Below are 27,898 nucleotides of genomic sequence, written 5' to 3' on the forward strand. Positions count from 1 at the left end.
TGCTGCTGGTGAGAAGCGGGTATGGCCAGGATTCCTGGAGCCAGAAGATCGTCAGCTTCACCATCTTTGGAGAACAAGGAAGAAAACGAAAGAGATGTGGCCCTTAATCACCAGGATCCTGACAGGTGGGGAAAAAACTGGTGACAAGGGAGATGGGCACAAGCTTTGTCCCTCAGGAGGGAAGAGGGTGGTGCCTGGGGGTGAGGAGGTATCCAAGCATTAGGGGAAGGGCGACCCACTGCCGCCTGCACTCAGGTTCTCTCAAAGCTCCTCCCTCCTCTCTGATGCTGACTTCTGCGGGCAGAGGTTAACCGGCCCATGCCCGTCCCTCCAGCTTTCCTAGAGAATCAGAGATTCTTGGAAAGGGCCTTCAAAGTGATCTGGTTCAGCTCCCTGCTGTTGTTTAGTTGCTGTCTTGTCCGACTCTTTTGTGACCCCATGGACTACAGCTTGCCTGGTTCCTCTGTCCGTGGAATTTCCTAGGCAAGAATACTGGAGCGGGTACTCAGTGCAATAATTATTTTTATGAAGATTCCCCACAATTGGCAGACTTGAAACTCCTGAAATCATTTAAGAGCTCTTTCTTGGAGACCTCGGATCTGCCTTGCAGTATGTGCCCAATGGTGCCAGGCCTGCCAGTGCAGCCAGGCAGTTTCCATGCGGCAGCCCTGCAGACACTGGAAGCTAGGTGGCACACCTCTCTCTTTCTCTAGCTTCTCAACCTAAGCCTCCCCTCCTTCTGCGCTTCACATGTGAGATTGTTTCAAGCTGGTTCACCGCAAAGCAGACATCTCTTAACCTGAATCAGGGAATTATATAGCTAATAGTATCTGTGATGGTAGGAATTTTAAAATAAGGTTTCATCTTTCTCCATTCCCTTCCTTCTCAACTTTTGTGCTGAATGGAAAACACTCTTGAAGTGCATAGTGGCCTCAGAGTACTAGTCTAACTCCCAGTTATTGTTTATTTGCTAAGTTGTGTCCGACTCTTTGTGACTCTCTGGATTGCAGCCTGCCAGGTTGCTCTGTTCATGGGATTTTCCAGGCAAGAATACTGGAGTGGGTTGCCATTTCCTTCTCCAGGGGATCTTCCCCATTCAGAGATCCAACCCATGTCTCCTGTATTGGCAGGCAGGCTCTTTACCATTGAGCCACCAGGGAAGCCCCCTAACTCCCAGTAGGTCCTAACGAATGGTTCCATATTTTCATAATCTATAATTGATCGCTTCCAAAGTAGATCTGAGATTGCCCAACAGGTATTTACGATTTAGTTGATTTGGGGCATGGGGTCTCAGAGCCAAGCCAAGAACTAAGAAGTAGTCCCCCAGAGTCTGTCCACTAGCAGTAAGCATTCGTTAATAGTAAAGCATTCATCAAACCTTCACTATAACAGGCTCTGTGCTGGCACAGAGGCTCTCTCACACAGGGAAGAAGGGGTAGTGGGGATGGCCGGAGGGGATGGGAACCAATGGGCACGGGCTCTTGGGACCGGTGTCAAAGCAGTGGGAACAGCGGAAAAGCAGCAAGATCAAAACAAATACGGTGTATGGGAACACCAAGACCCCGGTAACCCCATCCCTGCCAAAGGGACCTCGCCCTCATCCTCTTCAGGGGCGGGGCGCGGCACGCCCAGGGGGCCGCTGCCGCGGTCCAATTTCCTCCCGCGGGTGTCCTCCGCGGGGCCTGCACGTGTGTAAGCATCCACCCATTGGCCAGTGCACGTGCGCGTGTGTGTATGTGTGTGTGTGTGTATGTGTGCACACGCCTGGGACGCGCACTCACGCAATCCAACTCTGTCTCCAAGAGAGGAGGGAGACGGCCGGGCCTTAACTCGGCCGACTAGGCCACTCCGTCCGTGCGGCGACCTTATCCCGGCCCCAGCCTGTCTGCATCCGGGTCCCATATCAGTGGCTGGCTCGACCCGGGTTCTTTAATCACTCCTGCCCTCTGTCCTGGCTCCGCCGAGCAGCGGCTCCCTTCCCACCCGCTGGAAATGTCGCTGGAAACTCTGAGTGCCGCTCACTGGCCCCCGCCCCCGCCCGACGCCAGCCCTGCGGTGGGGGCGGGGGAAGCAGCTGGGAAACCGGAGCGGTCTCCCTGGGGACCCTGGACCTCCTCTCCCGGCGCCGCCTCGCGGCCGACCCGGCCCCCGGCAGGGCCCACAGCGTCCCCGCGGCCCGCCCGCTCGCACCCCGACGGGGAGCTCTCTCGCGCCCCGGCCGGCCAGAGCCCCCGCCCTCCACCCCAGTCCGGCCCAGGGGCCAGATCACAGGGAGAGACACATTCCGCCCGCGCGCCTGCCGGCCCCGCGCGCCTCTCTCGGTCCTTGCTCCCAGCGTCGCCCTCGTCCCCACTTCTCCGGCCCCGCCGATCCCCCTCTTCCTCCTCGGGCGCCCGGCCTCGCGGAGCCCGTCCTGATCGGGTCACAAGGGCGGACGGCACAACCCGGACTTTTCCCTGCCCTCCCTCCCCGAGGGCCCGCCGCGGCCGCGCCAGGCAGGAGCCGCGCAGAGATGCTCCTGTGTCCTCTCGGGCGTCCGCAGTCCCCTCCACCTGCTCTCCAGGGAAGGTAGGTGCCCCGGAGGAGAGGTGGCGGAGAGGAGGCGGGGGCTGCAGTCGGGGAGGGACCCGCACTCCAACCCGGGGGAACGCTGGAAGCCCCTCCCTCGGGGGTCCTGGTCCCAAACTCTGGGGGCTGGGGGGAAAGAGGTGAGAAGTCCCCCCTTAATCCAGATGAGGCGAAAGTCTAGAAAACCTGAACTTGTCGTGGACTTGTAGCTGGAAAATACCCCTGGGATGCGCCTGAGGCTCAAACCCCCAAAGTCAAGGCAGTTCTTGGAGGGAGAAAGGAGTCTGCCAGCTACAGTGGGCTATTTCACGTTTTTCAGCCGTTAGGGGTGAAGGGCTGTCCGATTTAAGGGAGGACCTGGGGACTTCCTGTCCCCCTCTGTTCTCTGCCAGATGCGGGACCCACTGCCCCATCCTCCCTATGAGAAGTCCTCCTTAGCACCTCCTGATACCGGAGGAACACTCAGCTCATCCTTCCCCACCCACTCCTGCGTATCCTGAGAGGTGCATCACAGCGTGCGTGTTAGGGAGGGTCAGACAGATGGGCCACCAAGGATGAGCAGCACCTGAAGAATCAGACCACCTACCGGCCCCTTCCTCCTACAGGGCAGTTCTCAGGGAATGCAGCAGGGTATGGCAGTGAGAGGGAAGGAGGCTGGGTCAGCTGATGATCAGGGCTGCCTGTGCTGACCTTGCATCTTGGCCTCAGTTGTCAGCTGTCTGGGGTGGGGTTGCGCCTAGGAATCAGCATGCCCCAGGGCTCCAGACCTCCTACTCTCCCCTGCCTCAGTTTCCCCCGCAGGGTGGGGGAGAGTAGCTGGGAACTGGGGTGTGTCTGCCTGTTTTGCTTTTGGTAGGAGTCCTAATTGGATCCAGCTGGTGAGCTGCCCCTCCTCCAGCCTCAGCCGTTCACTCTCCCCTGCCACCCCAGCTAGGGATAGGCCCGGAAAAGCTGTGTCCCCAGTAGGTCTTCTCAAATGTCAGAAGGAATTGCCACTCCCTGACTAAAGTCAGAGAGCTGCCCCCAGCTTTGTCTGTACCCTACAGCCCCACTATGGCTGACCAGAAACTGGGTACAGCAGTAGTCACAGCCCCCATGGCACCTTCATCCGCTCTGGTCTCCACACACTTGCACTGCTCATACGACCCCCCCAGCTGCACACCACCTCTCACTGCATACCTCCCACCTACTATTCAGCTGAACCCCCGCTGTACCTACAATTCCCATACTGCTCACATGACCCCCGACCCGGTAACCCTGCACAAGCCACATTCTTACACTCCATTCACCATCTTAAGCATCCACTGTGCTAACACTCCATGCTACACAAACAGCACCTCACAAGGTCCTTGCCACCCTCCTGTGAGCCCCTAGACCCCACAGGCACACGCAAGCCTTAACTCTAAACAAAAGTGCCAGAACCGGTTCAGCGCCAGAAGGTGGCCGATGTTGGCTCAGCCTCTGGCCACGTTCAACAGGACAGGTGAAGGGGGACAGGACGGCCTGGGCAGCTCAGCTCTTTGGTGGAAAACCCCATTGCCTCCTCTCCTGAATGTGGGAGCCCTGTCTCTTGACCTCTTCTTTGCCTGGGGCGGAAAGACCCAGCTGGCCTGTCTGGCATGATGCTCCCTGGAAGACCCTCTGTCCAAAAGACAGCCTGGAGGTGTAGGAGAAAGTGGGGTGTGTGCACACCTCTATGTGTGTGCATGTGAGACAGCACCACCTCCCTGTGCCAACTCCCCGCTCACCCACTAACTCGCTGTCCCGCCCAAGCCCCGGGCCAAGCCACCTGACCCCTCATGGCACCCTGAGTCCTGTGAGGCTTCGGTTTGAGCCAAGAAGCCAAAGAAGGGAGCTGATACTACTTTGAGCTCAGAACGAATGGTTCCTGCGGACTGGACATGCCCAGCCTCCCTAGAATCTTGGCCCCACTGGGCAGTGGGCGGGTGGCCGCTCCCCACCCCACTGCCTGACTAACCCTTTGTGCCCGCTGGCAAGCAGATGCTCACGGGGCCTGGGGGTGGCAGAGGGAACTGAAACAAAGTCCTGGTACCCGGGCCCGCCTCTGCCAGCTGCCCCAGTTCCCTCTGCCTTCCCTCTGGGGGAGAGGGCCATGCTGTGCAGTGAGAGCCCCAGAGGGGCTGGCCGCTGGAGGTGTGCTCCAGCCAGCCTCCCTCCTCCTCCTCCTCCTTGCTGGGCCTCCCCCTCCCCCACTCCCACCCAGAGCTCCTGCCCGAGGCCGAACAAGCAACCCATTGTGCCTCTAGGAGCCTGCACAGGCAGCCTGAAGGCGGGTGCCCACAGCGGCCTGTTTCCTAGGTCTCTGAGCTCCCACCCAGTTGGCCCGACCCCCTCCCTCCCACAGCCCCAAGGTTGAACCCAGACCCAGCAGAGCTCCCCCACAGCCTCTTCCTTCCCCACAGAGGACACGCCGAGGAGCAGCTCTCCAGCCTTGACCCGAGCATGCAGGCCCCACCCCACAGCCTCCCAGCTGGGCTCAGCCTGGATGACTTCATCCCAGGCCACCTCCTGGCCCATGTAGGGTCATCCGCCCAGGGGACACGGGTGAGTGAGACAGCAAGGGAAGCGGGTACTGTGGGCCCCTACTTGGGGAGGGGGCCGCAGGACAGGTCGGGGGGCAGCAAGAGGATCAGCACGGGAAGTAGGGTGGATGACAGCTCTAGAGAGCCTCGCTGGTTCACCAGACAGGGTCCAGCCCTCACCTTTTAGCCATCCTTCCTGCCCTCCTGCAGAACCCTCTGGGCCTGAGCTGCTGCTCCTGGCCCCTCCCCACAGGTGCCCGTGATCCGGAATGGTGGCTCCAACACCCTTAATTTCCAGTTCCATGACCCTGCGCCCAGGACTGTGTGCAATGGGTACTTGCCACCGAGGAGAGATGCTTCCAGACACCCAGGTGGGTCTGCTTGGGAAAACCAGCTCCAGGGTTAGGGGTTGGGGAAGGGTTCAGTCAGAGGTTCTTGGGCTCAGCCTTCTGGCACCCACCCTGGGTCAGGTGGAGGGACAGGAGGTGGGTGAAAGTCTCTCAAGGCCCTGGGGCCAGTGAGCTCAGCTCACCACCCCTCCCTGTAGGCATCTGCTGGTCTGTGAGAGTGAAACTGCTGTGGTAGAGACCAGGCTGACACATCCCTTCCCCTGCCTCCCCCACCCACTGCCAGGGGGAAGGAAATGTGCAGGGAACATAGCCTTAAGCCAGGGGGCCCTCCAGCAGGCCAGGGGATGGCTTGGATTGGGAATGGAGGCTGAAGGAATGTGAGCATAGGGGGGCTGAAGCAGGGATGGGCGCTGAACTCAAGACACACCCCCTAAGGGCTGCCCCCGCCCCCCCGTCTGTATGCAGCAGCCCAGCAGAAGGTTGCAGAGACAGCTCTGGGACTCTGCCAGCTCCTGGGCTCCTGTGAGTCAGCCCAGCCCAGCCCAGCCCAGCCCACAGGGTCTGGGAGATTCCTGGAACCTCCTGGGTGCACGTCCACCCCCAGGGCCTCTCTCTTTAGGAGGATGGCAACATTTATAGAGCATTCCTTTGAGGCAGCCAATGTATTGAGTAGTTTACATATTTAACAAATAGTCGGTAAGCACGTAGAAAATCCTGGACACTGTAAAGACACTTTCCAGGTCTTACCCTCCATAGCCTGGCAAGGTAAGGTGTCATTATTAGCATCTTTGCAGTGAAGGACCCATATCTCAGGGGTGTTCAGTCACAGAGGCTGAGCTGAGGTTCAAACACTGGTCCATCCTGCCCTGAAGCCCTTTTGTTGTTACACCCGGAGGCCAAAGGTGCTGGTGAGCGAGTTTCTGCCCCTGGTGGGTCGATTGTGTTCAGGCACTGTCTTGAACACAGTCACACACATTAGATCTCCCTGCAGCTCTGCTGTGACTACCCTCATTTTACAGAAGTTGGAAACAGGCACAATGAGGTTGATTGCTGTGCCTAAGACACACAGCCAATAGATCTGCACTCAGGTCTTTGCCCCCAGCCCCGGGCCCTTTTCTGCCACACCCTACTGTCTTCCCCAGCTAGAGATGCCTCTAGCATTCTCTGCCTGTGACAATTCCAGCTCTCATTCTAAAAACTCTGAGGATATCCCCAACAAAGCAGGGTGGGGTAGGGACAGGCATAGATTTCTCAAGATAAAATCCATTTTCATTCACTTTAACTAAAAAGTAAACAAACAGAACCCTGTGGTCCTGCCAAGGATGAGGACATTTGTAGAGTCTGCGTCATCAACTTAGACAAACAAGGGGTTGTTGAAACTTTTGAACCCACAGGTCTCAGTGGTCTGAGGAGCTGAGGAACAAACAAGCCTAGGTGGGGCCCTTTGCTGAAGCTCCTCTCCATGTACCCCACAGACCCTGCTTGGTATCAGACTTGGCCAGGCCCTGGGAGCCGGCCCCCTGGGAACCAGAAGACCCCTGCCTCCCAGCATTCCCAGAAGTGGTCAGCCACATGGACCAAAGACAGCAAACGGCGCGACAAGCGCTGGGTCAAGTATGAGGGCATCGGGCCTGTGGATGAGAGCGGCATGCCAATTGCGCCCCGATCTGTGAGTCCAGGACTGGGGCTGCTGATAGGTGGGGCCCAGGGGTCCACCCTGAGTTCCACCTCTGACACAAAGACTGTTCCCAAAACTAAAGCAGGGGTTCCCAAGACTAAAGCAGGGGTTCAACCATTATGGGTCCAGGGGATATGAGCCCCATAAAATTATGAGCACTCTGGCATGTCTGAATTGTACAAGTGATTTTTTTTTGGCGGAGGGGAGCAGTTCTAGACTACCCCATAGGTTCTCGATGGTAGAGAGCCACTACTGTAAGGGCTGACCCTGGCAGGGACTGCCCTGCTCCCCCATTCATGGCCCTGGGCCTGGCACGGCACTGGTGAAATGGTTGCTGAGTAAGTGACTGACTGAACGGGTGAATGAAAGCGTCCTGAGTGAGGCCTGATGGAGCAGCAAGCTTGGAGGATCTGAAGGATTTATGCTGGGAGGACCTGCCCTTCCATCACTCCCAGGCCTATCCTGAGCCAGCTGTCTGCCTCTAGTTCCTTATCGGAAACTCAGATGGGTACCATAGCCCTCTGCTTCCCAAGGTTCTTTGGCATCACAGGTGAGGTAGAGGATGTGAAATACCTTCCTACCCTACCCCCCACCAATACTGTTTATTTTTCATTACATAGAAACACATGTTCTCTGTAGAATCATCAGAAATACATAGAAAGAAAAAAACGTATATAAGCCACCCCAGATCTCACAATTTAAGGGTCATCACTGGTGGAGATTCTTCCATATATCTGGGTAATTTTTTTTTATAATTGAAAAAAAAATTTTTTGGCCATGCCACACGGCATGTGGGATCTTAGTTCCCGGACCAGGGATTGAACCCACGCTCCCTGCATTGGGAGCACTGAGTCTTAACCACTGGACCACCAGAGATGTCCCCCTTCTGTACATCTTACTCAAACATAACGGACGGCATGGAGGTATTGTTACTAAAGATGTCACAACAGCCCACCCAGGGAGGCTTCAAGGGTGGCCAGAGAAAAGACCCAACGAGGAAAAATGTCTGTGGCTTGATGTTGGGAGGGTGGCCTGACTTTGCCTTCTTTGATCCCAGAGTGTTGACAGCCCCAGGGACTGGTATCGAAGAATGTTCAAGCAGATCCACCGGAAAATGCCGGGTGAGACTCCCTTCTGGGGCCCTCTCTCTGCCTGAGTGGGCTTGGGCCCCTGGGGCATGGGGAGCGAGAGGTAGACAAGGGGACTTACCTGTCCGGGAAGTGTCTCCACTCACCCTAGGCTCTGTGGTGAGTTGTTGCTAAAACAGGCCAAAGGAGGGAACTGCCAATCTCCTCCCTGTATGGGGAACAGTGACCAGGCACTATCCCCAGTGAGGGTCTGGGAAGCCATGCAGTCACACATTGGTCCAGTCAGTCCCTTAACCATGTGTTTAGCACTTGCTGTTTGCTGACTACTATTCTAGGTGCTAAAGACAAAACAGGGAACAAAAAAAGGTTGTTCCTGCCTTAGCGAAGCTTGAGACAGAAGGCATCACAGAATACACACATAGACATTTAATATGGCAGATGGTGGTAAGGGCTAGGGAGAAAAGGTCAGGAGAGTGCCCAGGGCAGGAAGGCTGCCACTTCACGTGGGCTGGTCAGGAAAGGCCCCTGAGAAATGGCGTCTGAGCTGAGAGCTAAGGTTGTGAAGGAGTTGTCCCTGCAGGGCTGGGGGAGGAATGTTGCTGCATGGGAAGCATGGGGAACCCAGAGGCAGAGTAGGCCAGATTTGTTCTGGGGCCACAGAGAGGGGCTGGACTGCAGTGAGAGGGACACGTGGTGGAGATGGAACACAAAGATGCTGGGGTCAGGTCACCCAGGGCCCTGGGCTTTCACTCTACAAGAACTGAGGAGCCCCCGGGAGGCTCTGAGCTGAAGAGTAAGTGACAGGCTCTGACAGGTGGTGGCTGAAGTGACTCCCTCTGGCTGCCAGGTGGGGAAGAGATGGGGCCGAGTGGAGGCAAGGGACCAGTCAGGAGGTCTGGCCAGAATCCAGGCTAAAGACGACAGTGTCTCAGATCAGGGCAGTAGCAGCGGGCCTGGTGGAATTCTAGAGACAGAATCATGGTAATTTGATGATGGATTGGATGTGGCATGAAAGAGACCAGTCAGGGATGAGTTTAAACCTGAGTGAATCTATGAAGTTGCCCTTTATAAGTGTATATACACACAGGAAAGGCAGGGAGGGGTTGTGTGTGTGTGCAAATCTAAGGGGCGTTCCATTTTAGATACGGTTCATACAAGTGGCAGTTGATGTTTTTGAGTCATGTCTGACTCTTTATTGATCCCATGGACCGTAGCCCACCAGGCTTGTCTGTCCATGGGATTTTCCCAGATAAGAATGCTGGAGTGGGTTGCCATTTCCTTCTCCAGGGGCTCTTCCCCACCCAGTGATCAAACCTGCATGTTTGGCATTGAAGGCAGATTCTTTACCACTGAGCCACTGGGCAGCTGATAAACAGGTCTGTATTTCCTAGGGTGAGGCTTAAGCTGCAGATGGAAATACCAAGGACCCACTCAAAGAGACTTTTGGTGTAAAGGTCCCCCAAGTAGCTCCGATGTACAACTAAGGTTAGGAGTCCCTGGAATAGGCAATATTTTTTAAGGTAGAAGACTGGACCAGATCACCGAGGGAGATGGAGAGACAGAGGCCCAGGGACTGAGCCTGAAGCACTTGCTTGGAGAGATGGGCAGGAATCAACTAGGCTGCCTGGGAAGGGGAAGCTTGGGAGGCAGGAGGAAAACCAGAGTAGTCTCCCTGAAGCCAAGTGACAAGAAATTTCTAAAGGAGGAAGTGAACCTCTGTGATTGAGGCTGCTGCTGATCAAGTGGGACTGACCATTTGATCTGGTAACATGGAGGTCACTGGAGTCCTTGATGAGGGTGGCTCAGGCTGAAAGCCTGATTATCAGGAAGTGGAATTGAAGACACTGAGTTTCTTATGGCCAGCATACATGCAACCCTATGAACTGTAGCCTGCCAGGCTCTTCTGTTCATGGGATTTTCCGGGCAAGAATACTAGACTGGGTTACCCTGCCCTCCTCCAGGGGATCTTCCCAACCCAGAGATTGAACCTGTGTCTCTTATGTCTCCTGCATTAGCAGGTGGGTTCTTTACCACTAGCGCCACCCGGGAAGCCCCTTATGGCCAGTAGTTGGCTGCAAAGGAAAGCAGAAAACTCCAAGAACTGGAGGAAGGTGTGGGATCCGGAGAGGGGGGTTGTGGTTTGCGTTTAAGGTCAGAGCTGTGGTTACGTGTCTCTGTGCCAAGGAAATCAAGAGGGTTGGCTGGTCAGTAGCTCTTCCTTGGAGGCCCCAGAAAGTCCTGAGCACCTTGAAGAGTGGGTCTGGGGAAAGGGCGAAGATTTAGAAGAGGGTGCAGAAAGGGCAAGAGGGTGAAGGGGAAGTGGAATTCACCAAGTTGACCTGGCAGGGCAGGTCTCCAAAGGTCAAGGAGAGGGTGTGTGTGGGAATGGAGGGAGGGAGGGGGAGGAGGGTTTGGGCAAGGCCACTGCCCTCTTGGCTCGCTCAGGCCCTAAGGCAGCCAGAGGCATTTCAAGCCCTCCTGAGAACTGCCCTCCTAATTCCTTCCCTCCCTCGAGACATTTTTCAGGCTCTGACTCAGCCCCTGGGCCCCTGCTTTAGGCAGGAGGGACTGGGAGCCTCTGGGGCTGCCTCCCAGGGCTCCCCATCCTTGTTCTCGCTTGCTGCCCCCACCCTGACCTAGTCCTTTCTGCTACCCTAGACCTACAGCTGGACTGGACCTTCGAGGAGGCACCCAAAGGTGAAGGCAGGGGTTTGGGGGGTGGCATGCCTCAGCCTGGCGCCCGCATTCACCCCTCCCTGCAGCCACGCCTGGCTTTGGGGCTCCCCAGTTGGCTCAGCTCAACTTGTGAATTTTGTACAGCCCATTTCCGTGAGCTCCAAATCCCCTGGTCCACGGTATTAATAATTCAGAGCCTCTGAGTCACTGTCCAGCAAATGCCTAGCCCTGGCTCTGTTTTCTCTGGGCCTCTTTTCTCACGTGTAAAACGGGAACACCCCAGAGATGTTTCAAAGGTGTGGTGAAGAGTGTAAAGCTCTTGGCACCCAGCCCATAGTTACTGGTCCAGAGGATCACCCCTGTTCCCACCAGCCACCCAGGAGCGTGGGTAGGGGTGGGCCAGAACCTTCCATGGTCACCCAGGTGCCCCCAACCCCAGCTTTCACCTTCCATTGCCCCTGTTTATTTTCTCTCACTTCAGTGGATTCTTCCTGTGCCACATCTGCAAACTCAAGGCATCCAGGGCCCCAGCAAAGACCACCTGCCAGGCCAAACCAGAAGTCGCCTCTGAGCGGGTGAGTCATCAAGGGGAGGGCCCCAGAGCTGCAGAGGGGTGCTGGCTTCCTTGAGGGGACTGGGCACCCCCTGGTGGCCACAGCTGGCATAGTCTCGGACCAGGCCAGCAGGCTCTTGCCCATGGCTTTGCCCCTTCTCAGGGTTCTCACTGCTTGAGATCCTCCATGCCACCAGAGCCAAAGGGGGATGACCTGACCGCTATTTGTGGTCAGCACTGCCTGGGATGCCTCTGTATTTGGCGGCAGGAATTCATCACCGCAAAGGTCCATGCCTCATTTGGGGTGGAGAGTGGGGTAGCCTGTGGCTAGGCATGGACCTGCAGCCATCCATTCTGAAGCCTGCGAGAAAACAAGGGGCATAGAGGACCACAGGCTTTGTCCTAGATGCCACTGAGAGAGGAACCGTGCAGACAGGTCAAGGACGCAGTGCATCTTTTCTAAGAAAACCACACAAGCTCAGCCCAAGCTGCAGGGGCTCAGCCCAACCTCAGGAATCAGGAGGCTCTCTGTCACAGTGTCACTAATGAGTTTCTGATTCCTTTCTGGGAACAGAGTGACCTCATTAGCCTGGCCTTAACCGGGCTGTGGCTCTTGGCATCATCAATAAGGTAGACTAAGATTTGGTCAAGATTTGGACCCAGATTTCTGGATTCTTGCCTGGAAAATTCCATGGACAGAGGAGCCTGGCGGGCTACAGTCCACGGGGTCGCAAAAATTTGGACACAACTGAGCATGCACGTGCACCTCTGGATTCAAACCAGTGTGCTGCACTAGCCACGTGACCTTGACCAAGGTAACCAGTCTAAGCTTCTCTAGCTCCATCTATTAAATGGGAATCAGAGGGTGGCATGAAGATCAAAGTACACTGCACATCTCCACAAACATGATTATCATACAAGCTTGATTATGACTAGTTGTTGTTGTTCAGTTGCTCAGTTATGTCCGACTCTTTGTGATCCCATGGACTGCAGCATGCCCGGCTCCTCTGTCCTCCACTATCTCCTGGAGTTTGCTCAAATTCATGTCCATTGAGTCAGTGATGCTATCTAACCATCTCGTCCTCTGTTGTCCCCTTTTCCTACCTTCAATCTTTCCTAACATCACGGTCTTTTCCAGTGAGTCAGTTCTTTGCATCAGGTGGCCAAAGTATTGGGGCTTCAGCCTCAGCATCTGTCTTCCAATTATGACTAGAGCTTCCCTAAATTAGGAACAATGTATTCCACTCTCATATCACTGTTGTTAGTGATGTTCTTCCTAGAGTAGAGTCATAGCAACAGCAGACAGATCCTGACCCTCCCCTCAGACATTCCATCAGTTGATAAGCTTGGTACAGTGGTTCCACTTGGTGGAAATATTCAAACTCAGCAGAAACTGGACGATTTCAGCCAGCCAAGAAGGGAGTCCTGGAAGGACACTCAGGTAACTGTGACAGATGACATCAATGATCTAGCACCTCAGGGAACAGAGACCTGTGGAGCAGAAGTAACTTGTTCAGAGCTCCTGGGTCAGGCCTGCAGGTTCTTTCCCCTGACCTGGGTTTTCCGGGAACTAAGATATAGTCTCACACCCTTGGGTATGGGTGCAAGACCACTTGGTCATGGCGACCAAATTCATCGAAGCTGCACAGACATACATACCCACAGTCATGGGACCAGACAGAAACCAAATGCAGGATATTTCACCAAGGCCAGCAGGAAAGGGACTGGCCACTTCTGGAGCAGATGTGTACTGTGTTAGCCCCTGTCTTGGGTGTCTCAGGTATGTTCCCTCACCTAAGATTCCCCATACCCTTATAAAAGTGGGAGTCATTCTCATATTATAGGTGTTGAATCAGAGGCTCTAAGACCAAAGGAGACACAGCTAAGTGGTGGGGCTGGAATTTGAATTCAGAGCTAATGACATTTTACTATTTAACACTGCTTCTACAGCCCAGGCAGGTGGAGGGGGTGCAGCTCCCTCCCCAGGACTGTGTGCTCACGCCTGCCCCTGTTTCCCTAAAAGGAAACTGAAAGATGTCTTTCCTTTCTTTAGAAGAAGCTGGGACGTCTCTGAAGAGTCTCTTAGAAGCACCTTCAGTTGCAGTCCTGGAGCACCCTCCTCCCTGCACCAGACCTCAAAGCAGGTAGCTTGCCCAGCATCCCCTCTCCCTGCCCAGCACTTCCCCCATCACCATGCTCTTTGGTCAGGCCTTCTGCTGCTGCAATAGTTGGTTTAGTCTGTATAGTCCATGGGGTCGCAAAGGGTCGGACACAACTTTCTGCTACAAGCACAGGTAAAGCTGTTCTTCATCTTGGAGCCTGTGCAGCCAGAAGATCCTGGAATTCTGGGGAGGGTGCTGATGGGCACGGAAGTGGACAGTGGCTGAAAGCCTGCTTTTTGAGCCTGGCCAGTGTCTGGGTACCGCTCTCTTCAAGCTGATGCCTACTCCCTGCCATGCAGGTGCTCAGATGCCGAGAGAAAGCGGACAATATCTGGACGGAAGAATCCTGGAACCAGTTTCTGCAAGAACTAGAGACTGGGCAGAAGGTGTGTGGGCCTGGTTCTCTGGAAAAGGGTGTACCTTGAATCGTGCATTGGGGGAACGATTTCACTCCCTCTGACTCACTCTTCCCACTCTTAGCCCAAGAAACCACTGGTAGATGACCCTGTTGAGAAGCCCTCCCAGCCCATTGAGGTGCGTACTATGGGCAGGTGGGCGGGAATGGACACAATATGTTGGGGGACCAGTGAGGGATTTTCTGGGTGGTCAAGGTCCCCATGACCATGGGCCAAGGCCATGGATTCAAAACTCTGACCCTCTCCAGTCCCATATGGTTTAGCTCTGTACCCCCAGCATCTAGGACAGTGCCTGGCATACAGTGTGTGAAAGTGTTAGTTGCTCAGTCATGTTTGACTCTTTGCAACCCCATGGACTGTTGCCCACCAGGCTTCTCTGTCCATGAAATTCTCCAGGCAAGAATACTGGAGTGGGGTAGCCATTCCCATCTCCAGGGAATCTTCCCAACCTAGGGATCGAACCCAGGTCTCCTGCAGTGCAGGCAGATTCTTTACCGTCTGACTCACCAGGGAGGCCTCTGGCATACAATAGGTGCTCGGTAAACACGTGTTGAAAATTGTGTGTTCATCACAGCAGGCTGAGAAGAGACTGATCAGTGTGGACTGGAATTGTCAGGAAGTATTCTTGGAAGATGGAGCTTGGAGGCCAGGCAAAGAGAGGGGGTGCCCAGGATGGGAGTAACACAGGCAGGGGCTGGAAGGGCTTGTGTGTGTGTATGTAACACTCAGCAGCTGGACTGGCTGTGGGAGGGAGGGCGGGGTTGGGGAGAGTGAAGCCAGGCTGTAGAGGGCCATAAAAGACTTGACAGGAGAGGAAGTAGGGAGCCTGGTAGGCTCCTGAATAGAGAGGAACGTGACAGCACATGGTCCTGAAACAATCAGGAAATACTAAAGTGTTACCCTGGGAGTAAGGGATGGGTGAGCTGGGTCAGCAAGGAGGGCCCTCCTGACACCCCAAGACACACCTCCTGGCAGGCCCAGAGGTAGTCAGCCTGGCCTGGCCCCGCGCCCTGAGCCTGCCCTTTACCCTAGCGCCTCGTGCTTTGATGTGTTGCCATTGGGCTTCTCACGCCTGACTTTCGCCCAGCCCAGGACCCGCCAAGGTATACTCCCCGCCCCCCACCTTGCCCCTGGCCCAACTCTCTCCGCACAACCCGCCCCCAGGTCCTGCTGGAGAGAGAGCTGGCCAAGCTGAGCGCCGAGCTGGACAAGGACCTGCGGGCAATAGAGACTGGGCAGCCGTCCCCCAAGGTACCGGCCCCCCGGGGCCCTCCTGGTGGGCGCAGGAACCCCGAGCCGCGCAGGCATGGCTTTGGTGGGAGGGGCAGGCTGACGAGAGGCATCGCCTCCAGCTGCACTGGCGACTTTGGGCGACTCCATCCAAGTCTCCTCCCTAAAGTGCGAGCGATCACTGTTCCTAGCGACCCCTAAGAGCCCTCCCCGGGCAACTCCACGTCAGCCTGCCCTTCGGAGCCGGAGGGGTCCCTCGGCCCCGGGACCTCAGCCCCGGGGCCCCATGTCCCAGCCTTCCCTCCTCCTTCCACACCCGCGGTCCCTCCCCCAGCTCCTCGCTCCTCCCGCTCCCGGCCCGCAGCCCCGCGTCCATCCCGCCCCTCCTCTCCCGCTCCCCCTCCCGCTCCCTTCCCGGCCGCAAACTTTTCCGGAGGCGGCGTCCGGGGCCTTGACCGCGCCCGTCTCCGGCACAGAGCTCTCAGGCGCCCCGACGGTCCCGGGAGCCGCGGCCCCCAGCGCGGTGAGTGGCGGCGGAGACGTGGCGCGGGGAGGAGTGGCGAGCCCCGGACGCCGACGGCGGGAGGAGGGGCGGGAGCGCGGAGAAGGGCCGGCGGGGACCCGATCCGCCGCTCGTCGGCCGGGGTGGGGGGCCGCCCCTGGTCCGCCGACGGAAGCCAGTTCCCCGGCCCGGGGGCTCGGGTCACAGCGGCGAAGGGATCCCGCGCTCGCTCCCGCTTCCCCCACCCCCGGGCCGCACCCTTTCCCGGCCTTGACCACTCGGGAAGTAGGACATCCTGCTGAGGGCCCGGGACCTGGGAGACGCCTCCGGAGGAGGAGGGGTGGGATAGGGGAGATGAAGGGAGGGAGTGATGGGGGTGGGGCGCATTCGGGCGGGCAGTGGGGAGCCGGGTCGGGGGTGAAGCTCCAGACAGGTGGCTCACTCGTGCGTCCCCGCGCAGCCCGGCCTCCGCCTGGAGCTCCAGCTCCCCGAATGCACTTTACCCGAGTTCCTCCCTGAGCCCCCACAGGATGGCCCTTCCTGGAGGAAGCCCCTTCCTGGGTCGGAGGGACTTTGTCTACCCTGCCTCAACTCGAGGTGAGAACCAGATCCTGCTCCTGTTCTCACCCAGACGGCCCCCTCTGTCACCACCACTGCTCCAGATAAGGTGGTGCCCCTGCAGAGGTGGCTGGAAGGTCACAGAACCCCTCTGTTCCCACTGCTTCTGTCCTGGGCAGGGAGGGGGGAGCAGAGCCCCATCCCAGTCCTGCCCCCCAAGACATGGCCTTCCCAAGCTGAGGCAGTGCTTCTCCACAGACCCTAGTGATCCAGGGGGCAGCCCTGCCAGGAAGGAAGAGAAGAAGGTAAGGGGCGAGGCGGGGGGTGGGGACCATCAGGGTCAGGGTGCGAGGAGGGCCTGGGGTGGGTCCCTGTGACTGCTCTTGCCTACTTGCTGGCTGAATGACTGAGGTCACCTGCTCTGTCCTCTCTCCCTGCCCAGAGGAAGGCCGCCCGGCTCAAGTTTGACTTCCAGGCCCAGTCCCCTAAGTAAGTACCATTCTGCCCCTTGCCTTCCCTGTGGAGGACAGGACTGCAGTGTGCCCCCTAGAGGGTGGGGAGGGATTCCGGGGGCACTGGGCAGAGTCTGGAGGACCCTGAGGACTTCAGATTGCTGAATGTCCTTGCTCTGGCCTTCAGGGAGCTGACCCTGAAGAAGGGTGACATTGTCTACATCCACAAGGAGGTGGACAAGAACTGGCTGGAGGGAGAGCACCATGGCCGCCTGGGCATCTTCCCCGCTAATTACGTGGAGGTGAGTGAGGGCGACAAGCAAGGGGCCCTGCCAGGAGGGTGGAAGGGTTTGCAGAGACTTAGAGAATGCAGACCCCCTTTAACCAGCCAGGGAACCTCTCCAGAACTGGCGGCTCCCTCACACCTGGCAAGTTTCCTAAGACTGAAACTGTGAGTTGGGGTAGGGGCCAAGTTTCAGCCTCATTCGTGCCCTCCAGGAAATGTTTGTTAAGGGAGGCCTAAAGGTGGAGCCCAGACCATGGGGAAGAACCAAACAACTCAGTTCCTGTACTGGAGGCCATCAGCCCTCTCATCTCCCCCGCTTTCACCACTCAGAATTCACCTCTCAAAACCTACATCTCCAGCTGTCTTTTGGGAAGAAATCTAATTGCAACTGACAAGAATATGAAGCCTGAGACAGTTCACCAATCACATATGCTTGTGTCATCTCCTTCCCCCGATCAACCTGGCAAAGTGATAGATCACCCCCATTTTACAGATGCACTAAGGTTCAGAGCCAAGTTTTTAAGTAGAAAATATAGAATCCGAATCCAGAGACAAGGTTCTGGGTTTGATAGATATGGGGCTACGAGTTATTGAGTATTTGCATCTTTTAAGGAATTTCAGATTATATAATATATCAGCATAAAGTTGTTCATAATATTTCATTATTATCCTCTTAAATATTTATTTACTTTTGACTACACTGGGTCTTCATTGCTGCGACTGGGCTTTCTCTAGTTGCAAGTGAGACTACACTCTCTAGTTGTGATCCATGGGCTTCTCATTGTGATGGTTTCTCTTGTTGCAGAGCACGGAGTCTAGAGTGCTAAGGCTTCAGTAGGTGAGGTACATGAGCTTAGTCGCCCCGAGGCATGTGGTGTCTTCCCAGACCAGGGATTGAACCTATATTTGTTATTATCCTTTTAATGTCAGTTCAGTTCAAAGGCTCAGTTGTGTCCGACTCTTTGCGACCCCATGAACCACAGCACTCCAGGCCTCCCTGACCATCACCAACTCCCAGAGTCCACCCAAACCCTTGTCCACTGAGTCAGTGATGCCATCCAACCATCTCATCCTCTGTTGTCCCCTTCTCCTCCTGCCCTCAATCTTTCCCAGCATCAGGGTCTTTTCCAGTGAGTCAGCTCTTTGCATCAGGTGGCCAAAGTATTGAAGTTTCAGCTTCAACATCAGTCCTTCCAATGAACACTCAGGACTGATCCCTTTAGGATGGATCTCCTCGCAGTCCACGGGACTCTCAAGAGTCTTCTCCAACACCACAGTTCAAAAGCATCAGTTCTTCGGTGCTCAGCTTTCTTCACAGTCCAACTCTCACATCCATACATGACCACTGGAAAAACCATAGCCTTGACTAGACGGACCTTTGTTGGCAAAGTAATGTCTCTGCCTTTCAATATGCTGTCTAGGTTGGTCATAACCTTCCTTCCAAGAAGTAAGCGTCTTTTAATTTCATGGCTGCAGTCACCATCTGCAGTGATTTTGGAGCCCCCCAAAATAAAGTCTGACACTGTTTCCACTGTTTCCCCATCTATTTGCCATGAAGTGATGGGACCAGATACCATGATCTTAGTTTTCTGGATGTTGAGGTTTAAGCCAACTTTTTCACTCTCCTCTTTTACTTTCATCAAGAGGCTCTTTAGTTCTTCCATTTCTGCCATAAGGGTGGTGGTACCTGCATATCTGAGGTTATTGATATTTCTCCCTGCAATCTTGATTCCAGCTTGTACTTCCTCCAGCCCAGCATTTCTCATGATGTACTCTGCATATAAGTTAAATAAATAGGGTGACAATATGCAGCCTTGATGTACTCCTTTTCCTATTTGGAACTAGTCTGTTGTTCCATGTCCAGTTCTAACTGTTGCTTCCTGACCTGCATACAGATTTCTCGGGAGGCAGGTCAGGTGGTCTGGTATTCTCATATCTTTCAGAATTTTCCACAGTTTATTGTGACCCGAAGTAATGTCCTTTCTTTCATTCCTGACATTGATAATCTCTGTCTTTTCTTATTCTGGCTAGAAATTGGTTAATTTTATGGATCTTTTCAAAGAACCAACTTTCAATTTCATTGATTTTTCTCTACTCTTGTTTTCAGTTTCATTGATTTCTGTCTCTTCATTATTTCCTTTATTCAGCTTGTGTTAAGTTCTTTTTCTAGTTTCTCAGATTATTGATCTGAAACCTTTTTCTCCTAAATGTAAACATTTAATGCTATAAATTTCCCTCTAAGCATAGCTTTACCTACAACCACAGATGTTGATATTTTGTTTTTTTTTTTTTTTCATTCAGCTCAGACTATTCTCATTTCTTTTGTGGCTTCCTCTTTGACCCATCGATTGAGTCATCTGTTTCAGGCTCTTTATCTCATAGGCATCAATAGACTTCCTCTATCCTTAAAACGATGTCCCTGATTCTGAAGTTCCACAAGTATATACAGTATTGCATATCATCAGTCACTTACATCTTGAAATGCTGGAAGTGTTACTCAGTCGTGTCCAACTCTTTGCGACCCCATGGACTGTTGCCCCACCAGACAATCATCTGAGCCACCAAGGAAGTTATTATATGTTATTATGAACTAGTTTATTAGCATCTTGATTTTTCTGAGTAGGATGAAACAAAGAGAGCATGGGGACTCTGGGCACATGATGGGGTAAAAGTGGAGGGGGAGGAGGGACACTTGCTTCTAAGCAGTGTTGAAATGGTAGATCCTCACTTTTAGAACAGGCTACCAGGAGTTCCCTGCTCCTTGGTACCTCTCATGTCCTTCTTTGCCCCAATTTAAACTCTCTCCTGTTTGCATTGCCATTGTCCACTCTGATAATGCCCACTCTACATAACCTCTGGTGAAAATTCTTCCTCCAGAAGCACTCTGGGACTGACTACCCCTGTGCCCTGTGCTCATTGCTGGCTACCCCCAGACTTGTGTTTAGTATCTGTCTCCATTCTGGTCTGGGACAGACCTTGCTCATATTGCTTCCCCAGGAGCCCAGGTCTGTGCCCAGTTGATACCCAAGCTGAATCGCATGTCCTCTCTTCCTCCAGGTGCTGCCAGCAGATGAGATTCCCAAGCCAATCAAGCCTCCAACCTACCAGGTGCTGGAGTACGGAGAAGCTGTGGCCCAGTACAACTTCAAGGGAGATCTGGAGGTGGAGCTTTCCTTCAGAAAAGTACGCTTGGCCGGGGTGGGGGGCGGGTACGGGGAGGCGGGGGGGGGCCGGGTGGTGGTGGGGGGTGGGGTGGGGGTGGGGGTGGGGTGGGGTGGGGGTGGGGGCGGGGGGGCGGGGGGCAAGGGCAGCTGAAGACATAGGTAAATGTGTGCAGTAAAAATATTCTTTAAAAAAAAATCAGACAGACCTATTTTCACTAGTGGTTCAGATTTTTTTCTCAATCTCTGGCTCTATTCCTCTTAATTGTACCCATTCTAATTCTTACTCATTCATTTACTTTCATTATTGTTTTGCTGCGTAGGCTCTTTGCTGTGGCATGCAGTCTTCTGTACAGCACGTGGGCTCTAGAGCATGTGGGCTCGGTAGTTGTGGCGCTCAGGCTCTCTAGTTGTGGCATGGGGGCTTAGTTGCCCCACGGCATGTACGATCTTAGTTCCCTGACCAGGCATTAAACTGAGTCCCCTGTTTTGGTAGGCGGATTCTTAACCACTGGACCATCGAGGAAGTCTCCTTCCCATTTTTATTTATTTATTTTAATTAATTTATTTGGTTGTCCTGGGTCTTAATTGCAGCATGTGGGATCTCATTCCCTGACCAGGGACTGAACGTGGGCCCCCTGCATTGGGAGTGCCGAGTCTTAGCCACTGAACCACCAGAGAAGTCCCTTGCCCATTTTTAAAATGTTCAAAGCTTCTAGAGTAGTTGTGCTTTTTCTCAAGTTGCAGGTTGGTAAGCTGTGAGGATCACATCAGCATTTTTAAAATAATAGAATGGAAGTCTTAGAATACCTTGCATGTAGAAAGGGTATTTCATCCAACTCTTACACAGGTGTGTGTGTGTGTGTGGGTGTGCTGGATTGATATTACAACATATTCTTTTTACTATAGATAATGGTTCAGAAAGCTTGAAGAATGTTGAGAGTTCCCTGACAGTCCAGTGGCTAAGGCTCTGCACTTATAATGCAGGGGACAGAGGTTCCATCCCTGGTCAGGGAATTCAGTTCCCATGTGCAATGCAGTGCACCCAAAAAATTCAAAAAGAAAGAAAAAAAAAGAAAATGGAGTAGTGTCCCAGAAAGCAACGGAACTGGTCTCTCTTGGTTTATTTTGAGGGCAAAGGCCGTGAATGCACCTAGTGAATGTTTCCCTGGAAGAGCTGGCCTAGGGAGAGAGGGGGCAGGAGGTGGCTGGATGGAGAGAGGTGGGAGCAGGAGGGGCTGGAGACCATCCTTCCTAGGACAGCCCCACTAACAGTAGTCAGTATGTGGGCTTGGGGACACACCAGCTGTCCTCAGGGAGTTTGTTTTTGATGCGGTGATGACCTCCAAGGTGGAGGCAGGAAAGGACCCAGTCATGGCAGTGGTGCTAACACCTGCGCGGTGCTCCTTACCAACCTGCCATGGAGCTGTGTGACCTGTATATAACCAGCTGGTCCCCTCCAAGCCTGACCCCTCCATGCAAGGTGTTAGGTTACAATGACTCTGCCCCATGTAGGCACCTGCCTATGCCTGGCAGCCAAGGGCCCTGCAGATACTACCACCCTCCCTCTCTGTGACCAGGGGGAGCGTGTCTGCCTGATCCGCAAGGTGAATGAGCACTGGTACGAGGGCCGCATCTCGGGTACCGGGCGCCAGGGCATCTTCCCCGCCAGCTATGTGCAGGTGACCCGGGAGCCCCGGGTCCGGCTCTGTGATGATGGCCCCCAGCTCCCTGCGTCTCCCCGCCTGCCCACCGCCCGCCTGGTCCATCACCCCAGCTCTCCCTTAACACCGCGCAGCCCAGCTGACCCCACTGACTGGGGGGGCCAGACCTCCCCTCGCCGCACCGGCGTCTCCTTCCCTTCCCAGGAGTCCAGACCCCAGACCCAGGTAAGGTGACCTGCCTGAGACCCGAGAGTGAGCCCTGCCCCCCGTGCTGTATTCCCCATTCCCGGGAGGCTCTGCGTTGTGGAATCCCCCGCAACTGCTCAGGATAGTCTAGTGGGGTGACCGAAGAGAACCTTGCGTTGCAGTCCTTGAGGACCCCAGACCCTGGAGCTGTAGCCCAGGGAGGCAGGGGTCTCTAGGTGGGACCTCCCAAACCAGCCAAGGCCTCCTGACCTTCCAGAGTCCACTCTTGGGATTTATCTGTATCAGTGTCTTGGAACAGGGTGTGCTGGGAGTCGGGGTGTCTGCCATTTCACCTGCTGTATGACCTTGGGCAGATCTCTGTGGGTTTGAGTTTCCTCGCTTGTAGAATGGGGATAGCGAGTCCCACTGCAGAGGGTGGTTGGTAGGAAGTAGCTGATGGGCAATGATGGCCATTGGTCGTCATGCTGACATTGACCACAGACAAGGGCATGTGCTCCTGTGTTCATCCCTCACTCAGCAAATGGTTATGGGGAGACAGAGCCTGTGCCCAGGACACCTCCTGCTCCCAGCTCTGTGCACACGTGCAGATCAGCCACCTCCCCTACCTGGGCCCGACTTCCCAGCACCTGTGAGGTCACAGTCAGACAGGTCTCCCTGTCCTATGGGGACTGCGAGATAGATGAGGCAGTGTGGGATGCGTTCCCGGGGAGAGGGGCAGGCCTGTTCATGCCTCCTTCCTCATGCTTGCTTGTGTCCGCCTGCCCTCCTGTGGACCCAGAGTCTCAGCACCTCCGGATCAGCTCTGTCCCATCCTGGAGGCTCCAGCCATCCCCAGGACCTGGGGACCTCGTCCTCCACCACCACCGAGATACACTGGACCCCGTGAGTACCATCTGGGATGCTTCGTCGGCGTTGCGGACTACCCTGCAGGCAGTGCTGAACACACATTAATTTACCCCTCCCTACCCAGGATGGAGTTGGGAAATTTCTCCTAAGGAGTGCTTGTCCTCATAGTGCTTATGGGTGATTTTGGTGGGGTGTGTGTGGGGTGGGGGGTGCGGGAGTGGGAGGACACTTGTCTGCAGTGTTCCTGACCTGTCCCTCCTAGCTCTGGGCCTGAGAGCAAGCCTCCCACACTGGGCGCCCCTCCCCTCCGTCTCTCACTGAGTTTCCAGGGGTGAGGTCAGCATGGGTGTGTGCGCAAAGTGGAGCACAGATTTGAAGGCATTGAGAGCTCAGGGGAGGTGGAGTGTGGGTGAGTAGGGCTTGGAGAGGTGGGAGCATGCCTCAGACAGAGGCACTGAAGCCAGAAAGAATCGCCATGCCCAGAGCTGGGCCAGGGAGTCATGGGAGCATGGAGGGACCTGGGAAGTTCCAAGAATGTGTCCACCTTGGTTCGGAACTATCCAGGCCTGGTCTTGGGAGGGGCTAGGGTCCTGGTGGTTGCTATGGCAATGTTTCCTGCAGGTACCGGGCGATGTACCAGTACAGGCCCCAGAATGAGGACGAGCTGGAACTGCGGGAGGGGGACCGGGTGGACGTTATGCAGCAGTGTGACGACGGCTGGTTTGTGGGTAGGTGGGCCTGGTGGGCAGGCTGTGGGCAGGTGCATCTCAGAGTTCTAGGGGACTGGGCTGGGGGACAGGCCAGAAAGGGTATCTCAGAGTCCCGGGGGGAGGGGTTGGGGGAGAGGTCAGAAAGGTTATCTCAGGATCCTATGGAGATTTGAGTGGCTGCTCCTGCCTGCCAGGACTGGTTCAGCAAAGATTCATGGGCTGACCACCTCCCACCCTTCCAGCCCAGCACTGGCTGCTTTCCCAAAGCCAGCACTCTGTTCTCATTCCCTGAAGAAGGGTGAGGCCTGGGAGGAAACTAGACTAGCTCAGGGTCATTGTTGAAGCCAGTGGGACTCAGGGCAGCAGGGTTCCTGACCCCCAGGCCTCTGTTCCTTCCATCATACACCTGTGTCTAAGCAGTCCTTGGGTGGGAGGGTTGTGGGGGGACTTGTCTCCTGAGACACTGAGCCCTGGGTGGAGAGGACCAAGTCTCACCTGTGTGTCCCCACCCCCACCACCCATAGCTAGAAGCTAGCTCTCTCACCCCCAAGAGGAGAGAGAGAAAAAAGATCCGAGCCCTCAAGGCTGACCCAAGGGCAGCTCAGGCAAGGACCAAAGCAGGAAGTCTCTGGTTGGCCTTGGCCTGGTTCACGGTGACCACGCAGCATGCTTGTTTCCCAGAGTGAGCGGGCCAGGTCCAGGCCGCAGCTTCAGAGGATGGGGTCATCCCTAGAGAGCAGTGAGCATCCAGAAGCTCTGGCTCAGCAGGCTCCAGGGCCTGAAGGGTTGCGGAGGTGTCTTGGCATCTGAATCCCAGCACCTCAGTGCTGACCACCCTTCTGACACACCAGTAACTATGAAGCACCAGCTTTTTAACATGGGGCTTCCCAGGTGGTGCTAGTGGTAAAGACTGTGCCTGCCCATGTAGATGTAAGAGATGCAGGTTTGATCCCTGGGTTGGGAAGATCCCCTGGAGGAGGGCATGGCAACACACTCTGGTACTTATGCCTGGAGAATCCCATGGACAGAGGAACCTGGCGGGCTATAGTCCATAGAGTCGCAAAGAGTCAGACACAACTGAAGGGACTTAACATACACACACCCGCCGCCCCCCTCCCGCCCCGCCAACGCACACACAGCTTGTTAGCAGTCCTTTCCTTGGATGGGTGGGCTTGAGGGCACATTCTTTTTTTTTTTTCATTCACAAGTTTTGTTTCATGCAGTTAACTTTTTGCATCTTCAAAGTCAATTTGCTTTAAAAAATTAATATTTCTTATTCATCATAAAATCCATCCCCCTACCCCAAGGAAACCAAACTCATGGAAGGAGTAATTTAGGTCTAAGGTGTTAGTTGCTCAGTTGTGTCCGACTCTTTGCATCCCATGGACTGTAGCTTGCCAGGTTCCTCTGTCCGTGGGATTTCCCAGGTAAGAATGCTGGAGTGGGTAACCATTCCCTGGGGATCTTCCCAACCCAGGGATCAAACTTGGGTCTCCTGCATTGCAGGCAGATTCTTCACCATCAGCCACCAGGGAAGCCCAGTTGTGAATTTTTTGGCTACACCACATGGCTTGTGGTATCTTAGTTCCCTGACCAGGAATAGAACATGCATCCTCTGCATTGGAAGCACAGAATCTTAACCACTGGACTGGGGGCAGTTGAAATAGGTACTATAGGTTTGTGACAAAGGCTTCGTAGCCCACCATGCTGTATATATATGGCAAAATGACAGCACTTTGTGCATGAGTACAAAGTCGCTCAGTTGTGTCTGACTCTTTGCAACCTTATAGACTATACCACCAGGCTCCTCTCTCCATGGATTCTCCAGGCAAGAATAGTGGAGTTTGTTGCCATGCCCTCCTCCAGGGGGTCTTCCCAACCCAAGGATTGAACCCTCATCTCTTACGTCTCCTGCATTGGCAGTCGGGTTCTTTACTATTAGTACCACCTGATCAAGTTCACCTAAATGAAGTCTTGGGGACACATTCTAATTTTAGTCTGTACACTTCTGCATTTTTTTTTTTTTTTTACAACTATTAAAGACAGGAGGAAAAAGCACCACTTTTGTGGAATAAGCCCCAAGGGCTTTTAGAGGGAAGGCTGAGAACAGTTGTTTTCTCAGTTACACTGGCACATTTCAAGTGCTCATCAGCCACATGTGAGTATCATTTTGGACAGTGCAGATCAGGGAAAGCTTCCTGGAGGAAGTGAGGGAGGCAAGGGGAGGATTTGGGGAGGCAGAGAGGAGAAAGGAGGCCCTCTAGGTAGGGGAGGAGTATCAGTAAGGTCTAGGGGCAAGAGCGCCCTCAGCTGCTCACGGAAGGGGGTGGCTGCCTGAGGGGAAAGGATAGTCAAGAACTTTAATTTAATTTTATTTTCCTGTAGCTCCTAGCATTTCTCCTCCTCTACGCTAGGACACAAATTCTGGGGGGTTATAGTAGACAGAGGCCTGGATTTTGGTCCCGCTTCTACCTCTGAGCAGCTGAATGCTTTGGGGGAACTGACATGGCCTTCTCATATACCTTACCTGCCCCGTCTCTAAAATTAGGGTGTCGTACTAGACCAGTGAGATTCCTCCCTACTTAAGTTCTGTGATTCATTCTCCTGCTTCCTTGCTTTCCTGAGGGGTTATTCAGGGCTGTGTGCAAAGTTATGCACAGTTGGTTGAGTGCTCAGATTCGCCCATCATTATCGACATCATGATGCGTGGCTGGGCCTATCTACACTTCTGCTTCTAAGGGCCAAGAATGAGGAAAAGCAGACTCCTCCCTCCCTAGGACCTGGATTCCACCTGCAGTTCTGGGTACTGCCAGCAGAGGGCAGGGCTCTCACTTCCCCACCACCACCACCAGCTCACCCCATTCCTGGTTTTAAAAGTGGGGAATGTTCTTTTTGTCTTTCCTCTTTCAGGTGTCTCCAGGAGGACCCAGAAATTTGGGACATTCCCTGGAAATTATGTAGCCCCGGTGTGAGTGGTCTCCGTGGCAACTCAGAGCCCACCCAGGATTGGGTGGGGAACAGAGCACTTATGGGAGGGAGAGAGGACCCCCCCACCACACACACAACCCTCCCCCAGGACCTGAGCTGCTGGCATCTGCAGACAAGCCCAGCAGTCTTTCCTACAGAACCTCCCTTGAAGCCCCCTGGACTGATTCCCACCCACAACTCACAAGCATTCCTCTAACAGCCCTTTTATTTCCTCCCCTTCCTCACTCCCCAAATATAGAGGTCTGCTTTGAAGTGGAGACTGTTTCAAGGCCTTATTGAGACCAGACCCCTGAGTCCCCCACCCCGCTATGGCGTTTCCTTTTAACAGGGACCGGCTCCCAGCTTTACCCCCATGGGGTTCCTCTAACAAGAACCAGCTTCCTAACCTAATAGAGACCAAAGGCTGCCTGTGCCTGGAGGGCTTTCTCCCTTGTCACTGCAGCTTGCTTGCCATCATCTCTGCCTCCCTGCCTCCAGCTGGGCCTGGGAGTGTGGTGGGGGATGGACATGACTCTTCCTTAGCATTTGCTACCTGGCAAGAGGTCTTGCCTGAAGGCTCCCTCTTCCCAAAGGCTGCCAAACCCTGCGCCTGGGCCATGCTTATCATTCCGGCTGCCTTGGTGCCCAGGAAGAGCGGGGCTTCCAAGGACTGGCCTGTCCCAGATGTATTCCAGGGAAACGGGTATGTGCTGTCCTCCTGCCAGCCCAGCAGCCCCCAAGTCCCCCCTGGAAGCAGAGAATGTAAAATAAATCTGGGTACCAGGGACCTTGCCTTCCTGTCCTTTTTCTTTGGATTACGGAGAGGGCTCCTCCCGCTTAGGGTTATGGGAATTCTTTCTGCCGTAGGTTGAGCTGGGAATCAAGTGGGATGTGAATGAGTGAGTGTGTGTGTGTGAAAGGGAAGGCTGGAAAAGCACCATCATTATCTCTGAAGATCTCAGGTCTCAGGCAGGATTGGGCAGCCTGGAGGATCTGGCAAGCTGTGCTGAGAGAACTAACATCACAGGGACCAGGGCAAGGCCTGATTGTGGGGAGAAACCAGAGATGGGAGCTGAAGGTGGCCTTGTTTGCAGCAGTTTGATCCTGGAGCTGCCATGAGGTTGCTGAACTAGACATTTCTGTTTGCTCTGCTCCTCATGTTTTCTTTCTCTGCGCTCTCGTGTGTTTGTTTACTTTCTTTTTTGGGCTTGGGTTTTTGAGCAATCGATGGCAGGAAGCTGGGAGTGGTGGAGCACAGCTAGCCAAGGCCAATCTTCTGGC

At 54.6% G+C, this 27,898-nt stretch overlaps 1 protein-coding gene across 5 annotated transcripts; it reads left to right on the top strand.

Annotated features, from left to right (window-relative positions):
* SORBS3 (sorbin and SH3 domain containing 3) lies at window positions 1-27,375 on the top strand. Of its 5 annotated transcripts, none has more exons than XM_068973706.1 (21): window positions 1-125; window positions 4,992-5,133; window positions 5,365-5,482; window positions 6,937-7,130; window positions 8,197-8,260; window positions 10,886-10,924; window positions 11,385-11,478; window positions 13,510-13,600; window positions 13,918-14,004; window positions 14,099-14,152; window positions 15,199-15,285; window positions 15,741-15,787; window positions 16,227-16,363; window positions 16,583-16,629; window positions 16,767-16,813; window positions 16,964-17,078; window positions 20,120-20,245; window positions 21,804-22,112; window positions 22,873-22,976; window positions 23,562-23,668; window positions 26,561-27,375. In XM_068973706.1, the coding sequence occupies exons 1-21, from the start codon at window positions 22-24 to the stop codon at window positions 26,620-26,622; spliced, it is 2,175 nt and encodes a 724-aa protein (XP_068829807.1). In that variant the 5' UTR covers window positions 1-21; the 3' UTR covers window positions 26,623-27,375. The 5 variants fall into 5 exon arrangements, with proteins under 5 accessions (XP_068829807.1, XP_068829809.1, XP_068829808.1 ...); XM_068973708.1 differs by having other exon boundaries at window positions 11,412-11,478; XM_068973707.1 differs by having other exon boundaries at window positions 5,410-5,482.
* Window positions 27,376-27,898: the final 523 nt, after the last annotated feature.

The sequence above is a fragment of the Capricornis sumatraensis genome, chromosome 6 (assembly GCF_032405125.1).
Source record: "Capricornis sumatraensis isolate serow.1 chromosome 6, serow.2, whole genome shotgun sequence".
NCBI classification, from domain to species: domain Eukaryota; kingdom Metazoa; phylum Chordata; class Mammalia; order Artiodactyla; family Bovidae; genus Capricornis; species Capricornis sumatraensis.